This window comes from Gopherus evgoodei, chromosome 9 (genome assembly GCF_007399415.2).
Source record: "Gopherus evgoodei ecotype Sinaloan lineage chromosome 9, rGopEvg1_v1.p, whole genome shotgun sequence".
Taxonomy (NCBI): domain Eukaryota; kingdom Metazoa; phylum Chordata; order Testudines; family Testudinidae; genus Gopherus; species Gopherus evgoodei.
In genome coordinates this window covers 89,861,820-89,881,756 of record NC_044330.1, presented here as the reverse complement: position 1 = coordinate 89,881,756, position 19,937 = coordinate 89,861,820, and the positions used below count along the sequence as shown (strand labels likewise).

Genomic DNA, 19,937 nt, shown 5'->3' with positions numbered 1-19,937 from the left:
TTAATAAAGAGCAAACGAAGATTACAAGACTGGAGTGGGACCGTGGTGAACGCATGAAGTGACTGGTTTACCCACGAAGCAGTTTAATTGCACATCTGTTTTTATAGTTAAGTATTATAGTTGAAAGAAGTAAGAGCCTAACCAGACCCTCAAGCCTTTGCCCCAAAATTCAGAATAGCCGTTTGAAAAATGGCTGTGACTGGGCACATCTCTATTTCTCCAAGAGGATTTGAACATTCTTTTTATTTTTAATGTACAATTTTATTATTGGTCTGCTCAACAAAAGTACAAAAGAAGGAAGCCTTACATGCTACTCAGAGATTAAGAGGTCACTCAGCCATCTGAGCAATTTCCCAGCTGTGGCTGATAAATGCAGCACTGTCTAGAATTCATCTGTCTTTATTACACCCTGCCACAGTGGTAAATGAGAAATATAGGATAGTCTGTCCAGCAACCACTGGTGCTGTCCTGCAAGGGGACAGATGATTTACTGCAACGTCAACAAAGAGAAAATAAGCCAAGCTGGGAAGAGTAGATATACGGATAGGGAGAGAAGGCATTTCATTTCAGCGGTGCTCACCAGCACTGTTTGAGTCAGGGGTGTCTCAGCATTTCAATTATACACTCTCATTTTCCCAGGGCTGTAAAAGTTTCATTCCTGGCTAAAACTAGGCCCACACACTTTCTAAGAGGATGTCTGATCAGGATTTTGAAAGTTTACAGATAGTTTATATATGACAATTTTTAAGAAAACAGTACAAATCAACTTAATAAATTACATATATTCTTTCTCCCCCAGATTCAGTTTCTTACACTTCTTACTTCAGGCTTATCAAGGAGCTCAGTGTCCATGATACAGGGGTGTGGATGCAACACTGGACAGCCTGGATAATAATGCAATCAAGCAAATAGGAAACTAAATTAAAATAATAGTAATTCTATCTGGCTTGTCTTTCAGAGGGTGTGGCCTGCAGAGAAAGTGTACAAGAATTTTAGCTTTTCAGAGGGCTACGTTTTTCATTGTCAGCGCTGGAGACTGAAACCTCCAGAAGAATGGGTATAACATGGGCAGCAAATATTTCCCCATACTGCCCTGCCAGTATGCCTCTGGGACCACTTGTAGGGGTGAGTGAGTAGGGCAGTCCCTATTGCCCCTTCAGCCCTCAGCCGCTCAGCTCAGACTGCCAACATGGGCGCCACTAGTGGGCACTTGCTTTTTTGAAGTGAGCAAGCATCCAGTAGGAACTAGTCTGAAGATGCAAAGCTAAATTTTCAATACATTCTTAAAGGGAAATGACTCACTGAGGCATGGACATAGGGAATGTAAGAAAATCTCTCCCCCACCCCCAATTAACATCGTTAGCACAAAACATTATTTTTAAAGTGAGGCAGACAAGAGCTTCTATTTCCCCCTGGTTTATTCACTGTTTATTCCCTACCATACCTCTTCACTTTCTTGCTGAGAGGTAGCATGTGGCCCCTTCTGCTAGGCCTCCTGTGACCCAAAGCAGCCCATGTGCATAGGAGAGAAGTGCTACTTTATCACAGCCTTACCTTTTCTTGCCAAACTACCTCCCACCTGCATGGGTTTGTCCCAGACTGATCCTTACCAAGATGCTGGAACCATTTGTATACTGAGCCCTGGTCTACACTGTGGGGAGTGGTGGTTGACCTAAGATACGTCAGCTTCAGCTACACTATTTGCATAGCTGAAGTCGGCATATCTTAGGTCAACTTACCTGGCCATGAGGACAAAGGCCAGTCGACTGCTGCTACTCCCCCGTCGACTCTGCTTCTGCCTCTTGCGAGCTGGAGTTCCGGAGTTGATGGGGAGCTCGTTCAGGGATTGATTTATCTGCGTTTAGATGAGATGTGATAAATCGATCCCCAACAGATCAATCTCTACCCGCTGATCCGGTGGGTAGTGAAGACCTGCCCTTCAGGTGCTGAGAACCAATGAACCAAACTGTAAACCCTGAATATAATGGAAACCACTTCAAGCCAGGGGAGCAGCAGCACCCTAGTTCCAGCACCTATGATCCTTACCCCTACTATAAGCAGAGGAAACAGCCCCTCCCAGTAAAGTCCTTCTCTCTGCAGTGTGGAGGAGTGAGATGGTTTTCCAGTGCAAGCTTTCACAACTTGTGTGTCACTATCCCCCCAGGGGTGATGAAAGTCAATGGCGGGGGATGTTGCAAAGCACTGAAATTTTTATTACAATCAAATCTCACTCCCCTACTCCCTGCACACCCTTACCCTTCAAGCTCAAGTATGCTGTGTGAACCTTTTGAAACACAAACACACACACAAATTGGATAGGCTCATTGTTATCACAGATGCATTTTTACATGTACAGTAAACATAAGGAGTTGAAAAGACTTGACCTTGAACAAGAGGCCACCACTCTGAAAAGGGTTGAGAAACACTGGCCTGCTGGCTAGAGCAGTGAACTGAGATTCCTGGTTCTTGTCCTGACTCACTGCGATCTTGGGTAATAAATCACTTAAAACTTTCGGTGCTTCCATTTCCACATTCATCAAATGGTGAAAAGACTTACCTACCTCACAGAGGGTCTGTGGAGCTTAATTTGTGTTTGTAAAATGCTTTGAGCTCCTCAGAGGAAAGGTGCTATGTAAGTGCTAACTATGGCGTTACATCATAGCTTTGCCTCTGTTCTCACAGAAAACAGCCAATAGAAAGTCACTAGATATCAAGCATAGAAATCACATTTCTCATTCCATTCCACAGTACGGTGAAGCCAGGGATGCTTAGGTACCATTACAATGTTCACATCTTGTAAATGACACTGATTCTAGAGACAAAAGGAATCATTAGAAGAACTTCAAAAAGATCTCACAAAACTAAGTGACTGGGCAACAAAATGGCAAATGAAATTTAATGTGGACAAATGTAAAGTAATGCACATTGGAAAAAATAACCCCAACTATACATACAATATGATGGGGGCTAATTTAGCTACAACGAACAGGAAAAAGATCTTGGCGTCATCGTGAATAGTTCTCTGAAGATGTCCACGCAGTGCGCAGAGGTGGTCAAAAAAGCAAACAGGATGTTAGGAATCATTGAAAAGGGGATAGAGAATAAGACTGAATATATTACTGCCCTTATATAAATCCATGGTACGCCCACATCTCGAATACTGTGTACAGATGTGGTCTCACCTCAAAAAAGAGATTCTAGCACTAGAAAAGGTTCAGAAAAGGGCAACTAAAATGATTAGGGGTTTAGAGAGGGTCCCATATGAGGAAAGATTAAAGAGGCTAGGCCTCTTCAGCTTGGAAAAGAGAAGACTAAGGGGGGATATGATAGAGGTATATAAAATCATGAGTGATGTGGAGAAAGTGGATAAGGAAAAGTTATTTACTTATTCCCATAATACAAGAACTAGGGGTCACCAAATGAAATTAATAGGTAGCAGGTTTAAAACAAACAAAAGGAAGTTCTTCACATAGTGCATAGTCAACTCGTGGAACTCCTTACCTGAGGAGGTTGTGAAGGCTGGGACTATAACAATGTTTAAAAGGGAACTGGATAAATTCATGGTGGCTAAGTCCATAAATGGCTATTAGCCAGGAAGGGTAAAGAATGGTGTCCCTAGCCTCTGCTCATCAGAGGATGGAGATGGATGGTAGGAGAGAGATCACTTGATCATTGCCTGTTAGCTTCACTCCCTCTGGGGCACCTGGCATTGGCCACTGTCGGTAGACAGATACTGAGCTAGATGGACCTTTGGTCTGACCCGGTACGGCCGTTCTTATGTTCGTAGATTACTCCTCAAGAAGGCAGAGGAGATTTTTTTTCTAGCAAAAACACCTTTGGGCATTAAATAAAAACTTGTGCACTCTCCAAAGAAACTAAGTTAACCAATCTCTCCTCTACGGTTAAGCCTTACTTCATATCTGGCAGCATGGTCAAATGGCAGGACTGGTTTACAGCCCCTGGGCGCTAAAGGGTTAAAGAAAGGCTTGCACAAACTTTGCTCACAGTGCAGCTTGCAGCCTCGTTGCTCTTGGTCTCTCCTCCCTCTCTCCCTATTGAGGAGAGGGAGCAGTACTGCTGGAGAGCTACCTTTCCTTCTCCAATCTCACACCTGCCAGCAGCAGCTGAAGGAGGAAACTGTCTGGCTAAGGCTGTTTTCATTCAAACGTCCAGGCACATGACTAGAAGACTCCTCGCACCCTCTCTGTGCTGAATGAAGAAAGAATATCAGCATTTATGCTGTTAAATCAGTCTGTCAGCTGGCATCTCGAGAGCTGGAATAAGAGTCACCCCTGCCTATCACGCAGCAAAACATTTACTTCAAGAGCAGAGAAGGAGAAAGTGCACTTTGCATGCTTGTTCGAAAGAAGATATTCTAGCTCCAGCAGTAAGACAGCAAATATTTCTTCCAAAGACCTAGCTAGTGGGGGGAGATGTTCCTAGACAAATTCTCAGCAAGTCCAAGGTCTGAACCAGATGCTCGAATGATTAGCCCCACCAATCCTGCTTGCTAAGAAAGGTAATTATGCTTTTTAAATTCTCTATTATTTTCCTACATGGTGTCACAGCTGATGTTTAAGCACATTAGTTTATGCTTTGGTGTCAAAACAAAAGTATACCATCTGCCAACGAAAGAAGAGACTCCTGCCCCCAAATTCCCACTGGGGAAAATGCAAGAAACGGATTGAAATGGCATTTCACTGCTTTTTTGTGCTTCTTTGGCTTTTTTTTTTTTTAAGTGTAACTTATAAAGCACAGTTTGCTCTGTACCAGGGTCTTTCTGCTTCTGCCAGCCAGGCAAATGAGGATTGAACTACTATCTTAGGAAAGTCCACGGTGGTGATTTCAAACTGTGCCTCTTACTGTAATAATTGAATTGTTCAATCCTGTTCTCATCTCTCTGTGGTAGTTTTAGTACTGGATGGAACAGCAAAAACAGCTCACAACAGTTGTCCTGAGTTTCAATGATCCTTTGCTACCTATTAAAACTTAAACTGACAGTGAAAAGAAAGTAAAGGAATGGATGCATCTAACTAAGATAAGAGCATTTATTGCATTTGTCTAGCTATGCATTGGCTTTATCCTAGCCGTACTTACTGCCTTGCAGGGTTTGAACATCATTATTTCTCTTCCTTTGCTAGATAATCAAGCCATGGGGTGGGTTAGGACTGGGTCATTAAAAACAAATGAAATCCTGAGCATGTTGAGACCCCTCAGCTCCTATGGGCTCCACTGGGAGGTGAATGAGTTCAGCACCTTGGCTCTCTGTATGTCTGTTATGTATGATGAGGGAAAGTACTCTGATATTAGTTTGTTTTAAGCCTCCATTTCCATTACTGATTTTTTTTAGTAAACTACATAACTTGTTTGATTTAAATAATTTCTCAAAAATCATTACAAAATTGTTATGACAGAATTATCTGTTTGGAATCAAAGGACCTTATCCACTAATATCAATGGGGAACTGAGGGCATGAGCAGCTCTCAGGATTGGACCATACTTTCCAAGTAGGTCAGAACCTGTTCTGAATTAACAAATATTGATCAACATTTTAGATCTTAGGGGATTTGGATTCTACTTCTGATGCACTGCACTTTAATAAATATCTGTTAGTCTGATGATTAATTTGGAGACTCCCAAGGCAGGGCAGGGAAGGTCTTTGCCTACTCAGTTCTGAATCAAACAACCTGCTTTGGAAATTGGCTTTGTGCAGCATCTTTGCACATCAGATTTGCTTACCTGCTGTTACACAACCCAGCCTCCATGGCTAGGTAGCAGGATGAAACGGCTATAGAAAATACCTTGAAATTCTGTTCCTGAGCCTTTTCTGCTAACAGAGTCTTTGTAAAACTAAAGCAAGTGTCCAAAGAGATCTGCACATTGAAATACCTGCCAGTCATTTCAAATTCTTATATTTAGCAGTGAAATGCTCTTTGGCTGACCTTGGTAACTGAATTCTTTCTGGAAAAGATATAGGTAATTTCCCAACTTTCAACAGTCCAAATGAAGCTGAAGCCTCCTGATGTTACCTTCTATATTAATCAGACAAAAAGTAATAAAAATCCATGCTAAATCTCCACTTAATCTCTTACTTTTATTAATTCAAACTCTTGGCTTGGAATTAATTATTGCCCTTGAACTCCTAATGTGCTTAGCATTATACAGTCTAATTTTCAGAAGCAGGTAAAGCCATTAGCCACTCCGGTCCTTAGGGAGAGAAGCAGACTTCAGTTTTCTCTACCAGCTGAGACAGCTGCAGACATGGGGTAAGGACAATGTTCTGTGCTTTACTCATAGCATGTCAGACTACACATTGATTTCACTTCGGCAGCGGCGGAGAAATCATATAGTATTAAAGTAGGTGTAATTAAACAAGCTCCTTCCTTATCTTGTGTTTCCTACTAGCTACAGTGAGTCTGTTCTTTACGGAGAAAATTCATGCTTTACTCAGGCAAAGTGTGGGAATTGTGGGAATGAAATTTACTGCCCCCACCCACTCAGAGCCATATTCCACGGCTGTAGCACAGCCTCATTCCTTGAGTCCTCTGCTGCAGCCTGTGTGCTGAAATAGCAGTGGCAGCCCCCACTATCACCACCCCAATGTCACTTAGGGTGGTAAGATGCTAGCATCCTTGAGAGTATTGACTCTTGGCCCCGCCCCTGCTCTGCATGCTGGCCTATGTGGGGATAGCACTGAGACCCTGTGGCACATAGGGGAGCGGTTCCAGCAAGGGGCTCACATAGTCCAGGGTGCTTCTGCTGGCAGTCTCCACCAATGTGAGCTTTGCCCCATACTTGATAGGAATTCATTTGTACTATCACCTCCCAAAAGTCTCCTCTCTTTCTGTTTTTCATATGAAGGATAAATAGGCACGTCTCAGATTAAGAATGGAAAAGTATTGAGTTTTTGAATAATGTCTGAGCGGTGTTACTAACCACTTTGTTTTAGAGAAAGGCACCCATATTATATTTTACATATATATTTGAGGCAGCCAAAACAATTAGAAACGTGGGCCTCACAAGCCTTTATATAGTATTTTATACATATACAGGATAATGAAAACATTTCCAAAGTCATCAGTGATTTTGGCTGCCTCAAATTTTGGGTGTTCAATCTGAGACAACATAAAGCAGTCTGATATTCAGGAAGTGCTGAGCACCAGCCCTCTGGGAGTCAAGCCCCTTTAGGGCATCATTTTGGACTCTAAAAACCAGGCACCCAATATCACTAGCTACTTTTGAAAATCTAGGCCTTGTTCTTTACATTCTGGTTTTCCAGGAGTGTTGAAGTATTTAAAAAACATGGAATGGGCCAGATTTATCTCTGGTGCAACTGTACTAATTCTAGGGGAATTGCATCAGCAGCAGCTTTGCCCCAGTCTGCCTGGACAGGTTAATAAGTAATAAGAATGAAAGAAACTTCGAAAGAGAAAAAAGCCAGGAATCCAGTAAAATTCACTGACTTTTAAAGGGACTTTGGGTACGTCCAGACTACCCGCCAGATCGGAGGGTAGTGATCAATTTATCGGGGATCGATATATCGCATCTTGTCTAAACGCGATATAGCAATCCCCGAACATGCTCGCATCAACTACAGAACTCCACAAGAGCGAGCGATGGTAGAGGAGTTGACGGGGGAGCCGCAGCCGTTGATCCCGCGCCGTGAGGATGGGAGATAAGTCGAAATAAGATATGTCGACTTCAGCTATAGTATTCCCGTAGCTGAAGTTGCATATCTTACATCAACACCCCGCCCTAGTGTAGACCAGGCCTTTGTCTCTTAAGTCTTTTAGGTGCTTTTTGAAAATCCCACCTTTCATTCCTAGTGCTGTTCCTTCACATGCCAGTGCCACAGAAATGCAACTTGCTGGGGATGTTGCATGCTTAGACTCTAGGGATTTGCACTATTCAGCAGTAACCATCACTATGCTGCCTCCATCTGTAATCTGATCTACTGTGAAGCAGCATTCAATAGACAAAGAGAAATTGCACTGCATAAATATTAAAGTTAACAGTGATCTGAAACATTCTGCCCATTGCAAATAGCCCCAGAACAATCAAACTCCCAGGCGTGCTGCAAAAATGGCTTTATTCCATTTTTTCTTCCCCTGGATCATGGGGCCAATCGGGACTGGTTTAGGGCCAGTTAGGAACTGGCCCAGGGCCTGACATGGTCAGAGCATGCTGCTCAGAGTTCTGCCCCCTCCTGCCCCTACATCCCAAGGGGTGGAACAGAGCCAGATACCCAACTCAGGAATTACTTCAGGGGAATCCCCAGCTGACTGTTTAAGTCAGCAGTACAGCCCTGTTTGACCATTCTATCTTCCAACAGGATCTGGCCCTCTATTCCTTAGGTTATCTTTTTTCTGTTTTTAAACAGTTTGAAACAAAGGGGGATCCTAGCAAATGCTGGGAGTGGTGTGGAGACAGTGTGTTCAGCTAAGTAATAGTACTGACGGGACCCACAGTGAATTAGAGCAAGCCTTTTTCCCTCCAGAAAAGAATGTGGCACTGATTTGTCAGTAGAACTGGTTAAGAAAGAAAGAACGAAACAACTTTTCCCTCTGAAAATGTATTTATCTCAAAATTAAGATGTTTCACTTTGTTTTGTTTCAATAATGTTGAAATTAAGGCCACCAAGCGACTAAAAAATTAATCACGATTAATCACACTGTTAAACAATAGAATATCATTTATTTAAATATTTTTGGGTGTATTCTACATTTTAAAATATATTGATTTCAAGTACAACACAGAATACAAGGTCATGATAAAGAATGGTGGCCAAAGCATGAAGGGGCATATGAATGTTTAGCCTATCCGGCAGGTAAATACCTTGCAATGCAGGCTACAAAAGTGTCATGCTTGTTCTCACTTTTTGGTGACATTGTAAATAAGAAGAGGGCAGCATTATCTCCTGGAAATGTAAACAAACTTGTTCTTCTTCAGCCAATCACTAAAACAAAGCAGGACTGAATGGACTTGTAAGCTCTGAAGTTTTACATTTTTTTTTGTTACATAACAAAAACAAAACAATCTACATTTGTAAGTTACACTTTCACGACAAAGATTGCAGTACAGTACTTTATGAGGTGAATTGAAAAATTCTATTTCGTTTATCGTTTTTACAGTGCAAATATTTATAATCAAAACTTTGATTTCAATTACAACACAGAATACAATATATATGAAAATATAGAAAAACATCCAAAATGTTTAATAAATTTAAATTGGTATTCTATTAACAGTGTGATTAAAACTGCAATTAATGACAATTAATTTTTTGAATCACGATTAATTTTTTTGAGTTAATCACGTGTTAACTCTGATTAATCGACAGCCCTCGTTGAAATGTTTTCTTTCAACTTTGTTTCATTTAGACTTTTACATTTTAATATTTAATGTGTGCATATTAGATATTTTACATTGTGTTTCAGCATTAACCAAATGTTTTTACCTCATCAAAACAAAACATTTTGAGGTTTCCTAAGAGAAATATTTTTGGAATTTCTGTTGCATGAGAAATTTTTAAATTGTTACAATTTGGAATGAGATCAGGTTTTGAAATGTCAGAATTTCCCATGGGATGGAAATCCCTTTTCTGACCAGCTTTGCTTGTGGGAGGTAAGTGGGCATTTGAACACAGGACGCAGCCCACATTGGCAGAGCTTCAGCAATCTTCTTCACAGTCCTCGTAGGACACTCTGTGCCAGCAGTATCAGACTTCTCAAGTTCTAGCTGAGATGAGACATGCAGAGCTTTATGTGAAGGAAGGCAGTGGGGTTCATCTCTTTTCCTCCATTAGTTTTAATGGCCCACATCTGTATAATCAGTGAGTGTTTCCCGAACCCACAAACAGGGCCGGCTCCAGGCACCAGTGTAGGAAGCAGGTGGTTGGGGCGGTCAATTCAAAGGGGCGACACTCCGACTGGTATCAGGGTGGCATGTCCGGGTCTTCGGCAGCAGTTCCCTCATTCCCTCCCTTCCTCTTTGAGCTGCCGCCGAAGTGCCGCCGCTAATCTTTTTTTTGGTAAGCAGAAAAGCTGGAGCCGGCCCTGCCCACAAAGCACAGAATACTAGAATAGGACACAAAAGTGAATTATGCAGGGTAACAGTTCCCTTCCTCTAAAGGTTTCAAGAGCCTTTGTGAACACATAATGCTCTTCTGTATTGCCAAATGGCTCACAGGACCACGTCAGCGAATTCATTTAATACCCCTGGAAATGCAATGCTCTAATAGCAATCAGATCAGATATCAGTTTCATATTATCCTTTATCTGTCAGGTTGATATGATGAGAGTACAGCACAAACTGGGTTTAATAATTCTTTTTGTTCTCTCTTTCCCTTTTAGAAAGGAAGAGTTTTTAACTGATCCTAATGACAGAATCAGTTCAATGTGGAAAGTGGAAAAGACCCTGTTTTTTTCAAACTCTCCTTCATCTAATCACTGACACCCATAACTCTGGAGAATGGAGATCATCAACCATATTAGCAAGAGATAAAACAAGCTTGCCAGATCAACCAGGTATAAATCATCTGCAACGTGATAGGTTGACAGAAAATTCACTTCCTTTGTTCAAAAATGAAAGCCTGTATAGAGCTAAGCCTGGCAGCAACTCAGATCTGTCAGTTCCAGAAGAGGACTAAAGAGATTTGGGCAAATTAAAACTCTGACAGCATAAGAAGTTATAACAACAAAAAACAATCTCTAACAGGGGCATGTAAGAAACGACTTCCAAAGGCTCCTGTAGAGCAGTTTGCTTAACCAAGAGGGGTGAAGGTCTTACAACCAACACAACTGTGCTTTCTCTACAGAACTCTGGTCAGAATCCACTTTCAGATATGAATTCCCTTTCTAGATTTTCTTCATGAAATGGGAGAAGGAAGGCAACATTTTAACGGTGAATAGAGAAAATGGACAAAACCTGAGTGCCAGCGATGACCGAGATTTATTTTAAATACCGTGGAAATCTTACTGGCCGTGTCCACTTGCCAACCCTGTCAACAGAAGTAAACACAACAGCAGATAAATATGCCAACCTGTACATGTATGTTGGCTTGTTCCTAACGCTCCTGGCCATCCTTCTCATACTACTCTTCACCATGCTCTTACGCTTGAAGCACGTGATCTCCCCAATCACCACCTCTCCAGAAAACACAGAAAATGTTCAACAGTTTACAGATGTAGAAATGCACAGCAGGATTCCTAGCATTCAATGAGACGGAAGCAAAAGGAAGGAGGAAGGAGTTGCATGGTTCACAAAGCACCTTTTGTTTGGCCTTTGTGGGAAGGAGAACCCCCACCTGCCCACTTTGCTCTGCAATGTACTGCACCTGTATCAAACAAACATTTTCAGCATCTAGGGCAGATGACTCATTTGTGAATTGACAGTCATAAGATATCCAGTAGGCTTAGGACACTCCTGCCCCCTGAAGACTTCAAACAACATGTGTTGAGAAGTGTGGTTTCTAGGAGAATATAGAGCACATGTCCTAAATAAAATCTAGACCACAGAAGCCTCGTTGCTCTCAGGAGAGACTCAGCTCCTCCTGAAAAGGCTTAATGCAAATGATAAAAGCTACTATAATGACATTCAAAAACCCAAAAACTTACAAGAATATATTCTGAAAGATGTATTTGCTGAGTTATCTTCCCCTCTCTTGCTAGAGGAGATTCCTTGCCTGATGAGAGACTTGAACTCAAAGTTAATTTGTGGCACAGGCTCAAAGAACCCACAGGGCACATATGAAAAATGAATAGTGGTGTGAAAGTCCCCAGACATCCATCCCATTCAAGAAGGAAAATCTTAAACGGTGGTTTTTTCCCCACTTGGAATAGCACATTTGCAAAATGCAGTTTTGGAAATAGACAAGTGTTCCTGCTATAAGGCCAATGTACGTCATATACTGGGGCTACTACTTTCAGACATTAAGAATCAAACAAACAGTGAATAGTGCATTCCAATTATCAGAAGGAGGCAGTTCATTCAGAATGAAAGAAAATAAAAGGTAAAGGTATTTGCATGAAACAAGGGGCGTGAGTCATATTCAGAAGAGACACTGCCTCTAGGTCCCTGCCCTTCCTTTGCAGAAATTGCATTCCTTAAAACTAGGTTCATTTCTTTCAGCTTTCCCAATGTTACTCAGTAATTAAAATACTATTTAATGTTACTGAATTCAGTGGACATTGCTAACAGTGATAAGGTTGTCCTGAATTTGGAACTGTCTCTCATCTCCATGTAGTTTTCCTGCAGAAACACGCCAAAACTCCCAATACTTTTCTTGCAAGGATACGGGGACAGGGGAGAAGGGGAAGGGAAGAGAATGCCAAGATCTGGCACTGCAATAATAAATCAGCATGCACAGCTCTGTACTCTGGAGCTCTCCTAAATGACCAACTAGTGTGCTTACAAAATTAAAGGAAAATATGAGCACGGAAATCGGAGAGCAAGATTCGAACTGATCAACTGGAACAGTAAGAAAAAAATATCTAAAATTATGTAACAATATGCTGGGAACGTCCTTCTAACATCTCTCTATATAAACATATAATAGTCCATGTAAAAAAATAAAGACTTTCTTCACATGGATCAGAAAGATGGCAATCAAATATAGCATCTCACTTCTGTTGGGCCACTATCTCTTGTAACAACACTTTTTAGACAGGGATAATTTTAAACTCATATGTACTGGGCAGGGGCTTCCCCGTGGATTTTAACTAGCACATCTTACCTCCTCTGCTCCTATCTAAATCTAGCCTTGTGATAAAGCTCCCTTGTGCTTTCCACTTTATATACAATTATTTGCCAACTCTCCTCTCTCCAAGGGCCTGGAAAGTGAAAACTCCCCACACACAAACAGTGCTAAAATTAGCAATGGCACTGACTCTACAGACCTGTAACAACAATAAGAATTTGTTCTTGCAATGCTTCAGGAATTGTGGTTTCTTTATCCTTATGGGTAGGTTGTTCGGTGGGTTGTTTTTGACTAGGAGTCTGGCTTCTTTATCTCTCTACGGGGAAGAACAAGATGCTAAAACCACACTGGTCATGAATGGTCCACAGCAAGGATTAGCATTATTGTCACTGCTGTTTTGACTGGAAGACTGTTCAAAGACTCTTTCTCCATATAGAATAGCACCTTTGGTACTCAATGTACTCCACGAGATGTAGGCTCAACATGGAAAATGATTAATGCAGTAATTATGTAAGCAAACACAACATCCAATATATTTCAGCAATATCTCCCACACAGCCTTCGACATTAGACTGTATTTGCCTGGAAGATAAATGTAGACCCGGTCACAGGTTATCCTGTACTCTTGTGCCATGGGATCATCATTTGAGCATCTACTAGACCAGTGGCTTTCAAACTTTTTTTCTGGCGATGCGGTTGAAGAAAATTGTTGATGCCAGTGAGTGGTTCAGGATGTGGGAGAGGACTCTGGGCTGGGGCAGGGGGTTGGGAGGAGAGCTTCAGGGCTCTGGGCTGGGGCCAGAGATGAGGGGTCTGGGGTGCAGGAAGGGGCTCTGGGTTGCAGGGAGCCTTAGGGCTGGGGCAGGGGCTTAGGGTGTGAGCTTACCTCCTGTGGCTCTTGGTCAGTGGCACAGCTGGAATGCAGAGGCAGGCTTCTTGCCTGTCCTGGCACCACAGACCTCGCTGTGCCCTAGAAGCAGCTAGCAGGTCCAGCTCCTAGGTGAAGTGTGAAAAATCGGGATGAGGTGGGGAGTAATAGGAGCCTATATAAGAAAAAGACCCAAAAATCAGGACTGTCCCTATAAAAAATTGGGACATCTGGTCACCCTAGTGGAGGTGCACAAGCAGTTCTGTGTGCCTCTCGTGCACAGCCAATGGACCCCCCAAGCTCCCATTGGCCATCTGGTGCTCAGGGCAGGGGCAGTGTGCAGAGTCCCATGGCCCCCCTACCTACGAGCCGGACCTGCTGCTGGCCACTTCCGGGGCGCAGCACAGTGTCAGAACACGTAGGGACTACTAATTTTTACTGGCTGGCCAACAGGGTCTCTGGGTGCTGAGCAAGGAGACCCAGTGCCTTGCATTCTGCGACCCAGTACTGGGTCATGACCTGAACTTTGAAAACCACTGTACTAGACAGGACCTTGGCTTAACAGTTCATCTGAGGGATGGTACCTCTAAGAATGCAGCACTCTCCCTGTTGTGATGCTCTATCAACACTGCTTAGGAGTTCAGATTCTACTTGTTCTAGGATTGAAACCTAAATCCTGCTAAGACAGATTGCTACTAACTGAGCCATGCTGTCATGTATGTTAAGGATATAAAAATAGGTTTACTTGATACAGTTTCATTCGTTCAGCAGCAAAAGCACAGAATACTGGCTAAAGTATGTATTTACTCCAATGCAATCTTAAGTCCCACTGCCATCTTTTTCAGGACCCTTTAAAAGTGTACAAGAGCTGTAGGATTCTGACCATTCCTTAACACATGTGGCAATGAAGAGTCTCTAAGAAATAATAATCTTCTATCACAACCACCCAGAGAAGAAAAAGTTTTGCTCCCAAAAAACAGAGAGCTGCAGATATACCTATTTAATGAAGATACTTTAATAAAAAGAAAAATGACACACAAATTAATTTTGGGCCCAATCCTAATAGCAATTAATTCAGTGGCAGACTGAGGCCCTTAATTTTCTGTTAAAATATGTTAACTCATAAAAGTACTCATTCAAATATTGATTTAATAAATATATTGTAAATGAAAGGTTGATCCATTTATATTTAATCATATATTATATTTGGGTAGATAATATATTTCTATACAATACTGCCCAGGAAAGGCAGCCAGAGCTACCAACATATAGCACCATTTTTTCCTTCTGATGTTGTGTGTCTCCATTTCAGACAGCAAGCAGCTGTTCAGCTCAGTATGCCCTGGTATGCTCCCTCAACAGGCTATTTACACAAGACCTATATATATTTTTGTTAGAAAACACATATTCACACTGTATGCGCTGCTTGTCTTTTTCAAGGCTAGCAAATTTTAAAGTCTGCATTTCTCAAAGAAACAAATAAAATACATGTTCTCCATTTGTAGTCTTTTTGTTCCTATTTGTAATTTTCAGGAGGCTGGGCCTTCTCGGGAAAGGGATTGCAGGCTGGAATTTGCCTTTGTGGGTCTATTCGAGATGGCTAGATTCAGTAGGCTTTGGTATTGGTTTGGTTATGTTGAATGACAACTGCAATTGACATGCATCCGACGAAGTGGGTATTCACCCACAAAAGCTCATGCTCCAATACGTTGGTTGTCAATAAGGTGCCACAGGACTTTTTGTGACTGCAATTTAAGCAATGAGTTGCTGGATCTGTAATGTTGTGGTCTCATTTTATCACCTTTTCCCTCCACAGGCTTTGTTTGTTTGCTTCCCACTTGTCCATCTGCTAAAAATTATTTTTATAAAACCGTAGAGAAATACTATAAATCAATTCTGAATCAGCTGGCTGCTTTATACTATCACCATAATGTGCACAGGGCCAGCAGCTCATAGTAGGGCTCACGTGGAGGAGTCATATACTCCTCCAGTGATCCCACTGATTTCAACTGAATCATTAGGACTGCTGGAGAACCACAGAAGTAAGGTACTACTAGATGAGATTAAATGTAAGGCCGGCTGTGCACCCATGCAGGAGAATAAGGGAATGTAAGGAGCCTCCATATTCTGTGTGGGCTACTTGCATTGCCAGAGCCTTTGCAGATCACTTCCACCCTAGAGCAAAGGATCAGGCTTGACTGACTGAGTCCGAATTTGGTTCCGACCCTTCTCCTGGTAGAGGGCAACTACACATTGCTCCTTCCTTAGGCTGGATTGTAAAGTTACAGTCCAGCCCTGTTCGAATCTGATAACCTTACTCAAACTCACAATCATCAGGAAACAGAAGCCATCACAACTGCCCTTAATAGTCCTCAAAAATTCTCTCATCATATTTAGCCTAAAGGTTGCCAAGAATCCTTCCCCCACCCCGCACACAAATTGGACATAACTGGACATCTACGTTTTTATGGGATTTATTCTTCTCTCATCCCATATGTATAACTCCTATCAACATTACTGATAACACTGCATTAATAGGTTCAAGAGTAGCAGCGTGTTAGTCTGTATCCGCAAAAAGAACAAGAGTACTTGTGGCACCTTAGAGACTAACATTTATTTCAGCATGAGCTTTCGTGAGCTACAGCTCACTTCTTCAGATGTACAGAATGGAACACACAGACAGGAGATATTTATACATACAGAGAACATGAAAAGATGGAAGTATGCATACCAACAGGAATGCATACTTCCATCTTTTCACGTTCTCTGTATGTATAGATTCATAGTTTCATAGACTCTAGGACTGGAAGGGACCTCGAGAGGTCATCGAGTCCAGTTCCTTGCCCTCATGGCAGGACTAAATACTGTCTAGACCATCCCTGAGAGACATTTATCTTACCTATTCTTAAATATCTCCAGAGATGGAGATTCCACAACCTCCCTAGGCAATTTATTCCAGTGTTTAACTACCCTGACAGTTAGGAACTTTTTCCTAATGTCCAGCCTAAATCTCCCTTGCTGCAGTTTAAGCCCATTGCTCCTTGTTCTATCATTAGAGGCAACGGTGAACAAGTTTTCTCCCTCCTCCTGATGACACCCTTTTAGATACCTGAAAACTGCTATCATGTCCCCTCTCAGTCTTCTCTTTTCCAAACTAAATAAACCTAATTCTTTCAGCCTTCCTTCATAGGTCATGTTCTCAAGACCTTTAATCATTCTTGTTGCTCTTCTCTGGACCCTTTCCAATTTCTCCACATCTTTCTTGAAATGCGGTGCCCAGAACTGGACACAATACTCCAGTTGAGGCCTAACCAGCGCAGAGTAGAGCGGAAGAATGACTTCTCGTGTCTTGTTTACAACACATCTGTTAATGCATCCCAGAATCACATTTGCTTTTTTTGCAACAGTATCACACTGTTGACTCATATTTAGCTTGTGGTCCACTATGACCCCTAGATCTCTTTCTGCCATACTCCTTCCTATACAGTCTCTTCCCATTCTGTATGTGTGAAACTGATTGTTCCTTCCTAAGTGGAGCACTTTGCATTTATCTTTATTGAACTTCATCCTATTTACCTTAGACCATTTCTCCAATTTGTCCAGATCATTTTGAATTTTGACCCTGTCCTCCAAAGCAGTTGCAATCCCTCCCAGTTTCGTATCGTCTGCAAACTTAATAAGCGTACTTTCTATGCCAACATCTAAGTCGTTGATGAAGATATTGAACAGAGCCGGTCCCAAAACAGACCCCTGCGGAACCCCACTTGTTATACCTTTCCAGCAGGATTGGGAGCCATTAATAACTACTCTCCGAGTACGGTTATCCAGCCAGTTATGCACCTATCTTATAGTAACCCCATCTAAATTGTATTTGCCTAGTTTATCGATAAGGATATCATGCGAGACCCTATCAAATGCCTTACTAAAGTCTAGGTATACCACATCCACCGCTTCTCCCTTATCCACAAGACTTGTTATCCTATCAAAGAAAGCTATCAGATTGGTTTGACATGATTTGTTCTTTACAAATCCATGCTGGCTATTCCCTATCACCTTACCACCTTCCAAGTGTTTGCAGATGATTTCTTTAATTACTTGCTCCATTATCTTCCCTGGCACAGAAGTTAAATTAACTGGTCTGTAGTTTCCTGAGTTGTTTTTATTTCCCTTTTTATAGATGGGCACTATATTTGCCCTTTTCCAGTCTTCTGGAATCTCTCCCGTCTCCCATGACTTTCCAAAGGTAATAGCTAGAGGCTCAGATACCTCCTCTATTAACTCCTTGAGTATTCTAGGATGCATTTAATCAGGCTTGGTGACTTGCAGGCATCTAACCTTTCTAAGTGATTTTTAAGTTGCTCTTTTTTTATTTTATCTTCTGAACCTACCCCCTTCCCATAAGCATTCACTATGTTAGACATTCCTTCAGACTTCTCAGTGAAGACTGAAAGAAGTAATTAAGCACCTCTGCCATTTCCAAGTTTCCTGTTACTGTTTCTCCCTCCTCTCTGAGCAGTGGGTCTACCTTGTCCTTGGTCTTCCTCTTGCTTCTAATGTATTGATAAAAAGTCTTCATTTCCCTTTATTCCCAGAGCTAGTTTGAGCTCATTTTGTGCCTTTGCCTTTCTAATCTTGCCCCTGCATTCCTGTGTTGTTTGCCTATATTCATTCTTCATAATCTGACCTAGTTTCCATTTATTATATGACTCCTTTTTATTTTGTAGGTCATGCAAGATCTTGTGGTTAAGCCAAAGTGGTCTTTTGCCACATTTTCTATCTTTCCTAACCATCGGAATAGCTTGCTTTTGGGCCCTTAATAATGTCCCTTTGAAAAACTGCCAAGTCTCCTCAGTTGTTTTTCCCCTCAGTCTTGATTCCCATGCGACCTTACCTATCAGCTCTCTCAGCTTACCAAAATCCGCCTTCCTGAAATCCATTGTCTCTATTTTGCTGTACTCCCTTCTACCCTTCCTTAGAATTGCAATCTCTATGATTTCATGATCACTTTCACCCATGATCACTTTCACTATCTCCTGTCTGTGTGTTCCATTCTGTGCATCTGAAGAAGTGAGCTGTAGCTCACGAAAGCTCATGCTGAAATAAATTTGTTAGTCTCTAAGGTGCCACAAATACTCTTGTTCTTACTGCATTAATAAACCCTTGAGTGGGGAATAGGGCAGGAACGGTTTACAGTATATGCTTTTAAACAAACAGACATCTTCCCATCATCACAGGGCTCCTGAGGTGAATTTAACTTTGCAACAGCAAAGTTCAGCAAAGGGTAACCATCAGACTCCAGGAAAGGAAAGCTTTCTTTTTTAGATGGGAGAAGGCCAAAAACACGCTCTTCCCAACTCTGGTTGAGAAAAGCAAATGGTATGAAATTTCCCGTTACCTTAGTTGCCTTAATCAAGGATGAAGACTTTGCTTTGCACTTGGGTCTTGTCTTCATGAGGAAAAAGAGAGTGTTCTTTCCTGGTGTTAGCTAACATATGGTAAAATCTGAGATCATCCACCCTGAAGGCTGGCTCTCATCATGATAAACATGACTGTAAATTCTAATATAGACAGAACACACATGCTTGTTCATAATCATGTTTAATCCGGTGTCCTGCAAAAAATGTGTGTCTGTCTACAGTCATGTTTCACCACAAAATAAATGTATGTTAAAATGGCAAAAGATTCAAATACAAACATACCTTCAGGGCTAAAAATTCTGATTCACAATCTGTCCAACCATCTTCTCTTAACTTTCATGGTGGGGATCTCTGATGGGAAAAAATCCCCAAGTTATGGTGGCTGCTTGATACTTTTAACATACTTGGAAAGGATTGTAAAAATGACACATAAAAAGCATTCAAGTGTATTCTTATACATATTGATAAATACACAAGAGATGCTGAGAAAGGATTTAGGACTTCTTCCTCTATAAGAATCATGCAAAGCTAGGGGATCTCCGATATCAGTTTTCAGCTGCTATTTATCTAACTGTGAAGATCTGGGTATGAACTTAATATTTTACAGCAGCATTCATTCACGACACAAACATTACACATGCACTGGTGCTGTTTCACAGTCGTGGCTTTAAAGCATTGAGCATAAAGTTTAGACTCTATGAGGGGCTGTATGTCCTTCATCAACCTCAGATCTGTAGAGACAATGAAGGTCCAAAAGGGATATGAGAAGTTTACAGATATTAAAGTTCACCTGGGTGCTTTTAAAAAAAAATTACCATTTGCCTAGGCTTCAAAATGAACAAGCAAAGAGCGGGATGAAAAGTTAACTCATAGTTTAACTAGGTTCTCCTCCCCTCTCCCTGGATTGCTTTATATGCAGATTTCCCCTAGTCCTTTCACAACAAAGGAAGATTAA

The 19,937-nt window shown here is 41.6% G+C and overlaps 1 protein-coding gene across 1 annotated transcript; it reads left to right on the top strand.

Moving 5' to 3' along the window:
* Positions 1-4,113: 4,113 nt before the first annotated feature.
* Positions 4,114-13,423, top strand: SERTM2 (serine rich and transmembrane domain containing 2). Its single transcript, XM_030576640.1, has 2 exons — positions 4,114-4,519; positions 10,353-13,423. Exon 2 carries the CDS (start codon positions 10,940-10,942, stop codon positions 11,219-11,221), a length of 282 nt encoding a protein of 93 aa, XP_030432500.1. The 5' UTR covers positions 4,114-4,519; positions 10,353-10,939; the 3' UTR covers positions 11,222-13,423.
* The last annotated feature ends 6,514 nt before the right edge of the window (positions 13,424-19,937 follow it).

Bases quoted from the DNA above. Each gene is read 5' to 3' on its own strand.
- SERTM2 (XM_030576640.1), top strand. From the start codon at position 10,940: ATGACCGAGATTTATTTTAAATACCGTGGAAATCTTACTGGCCGTGTC.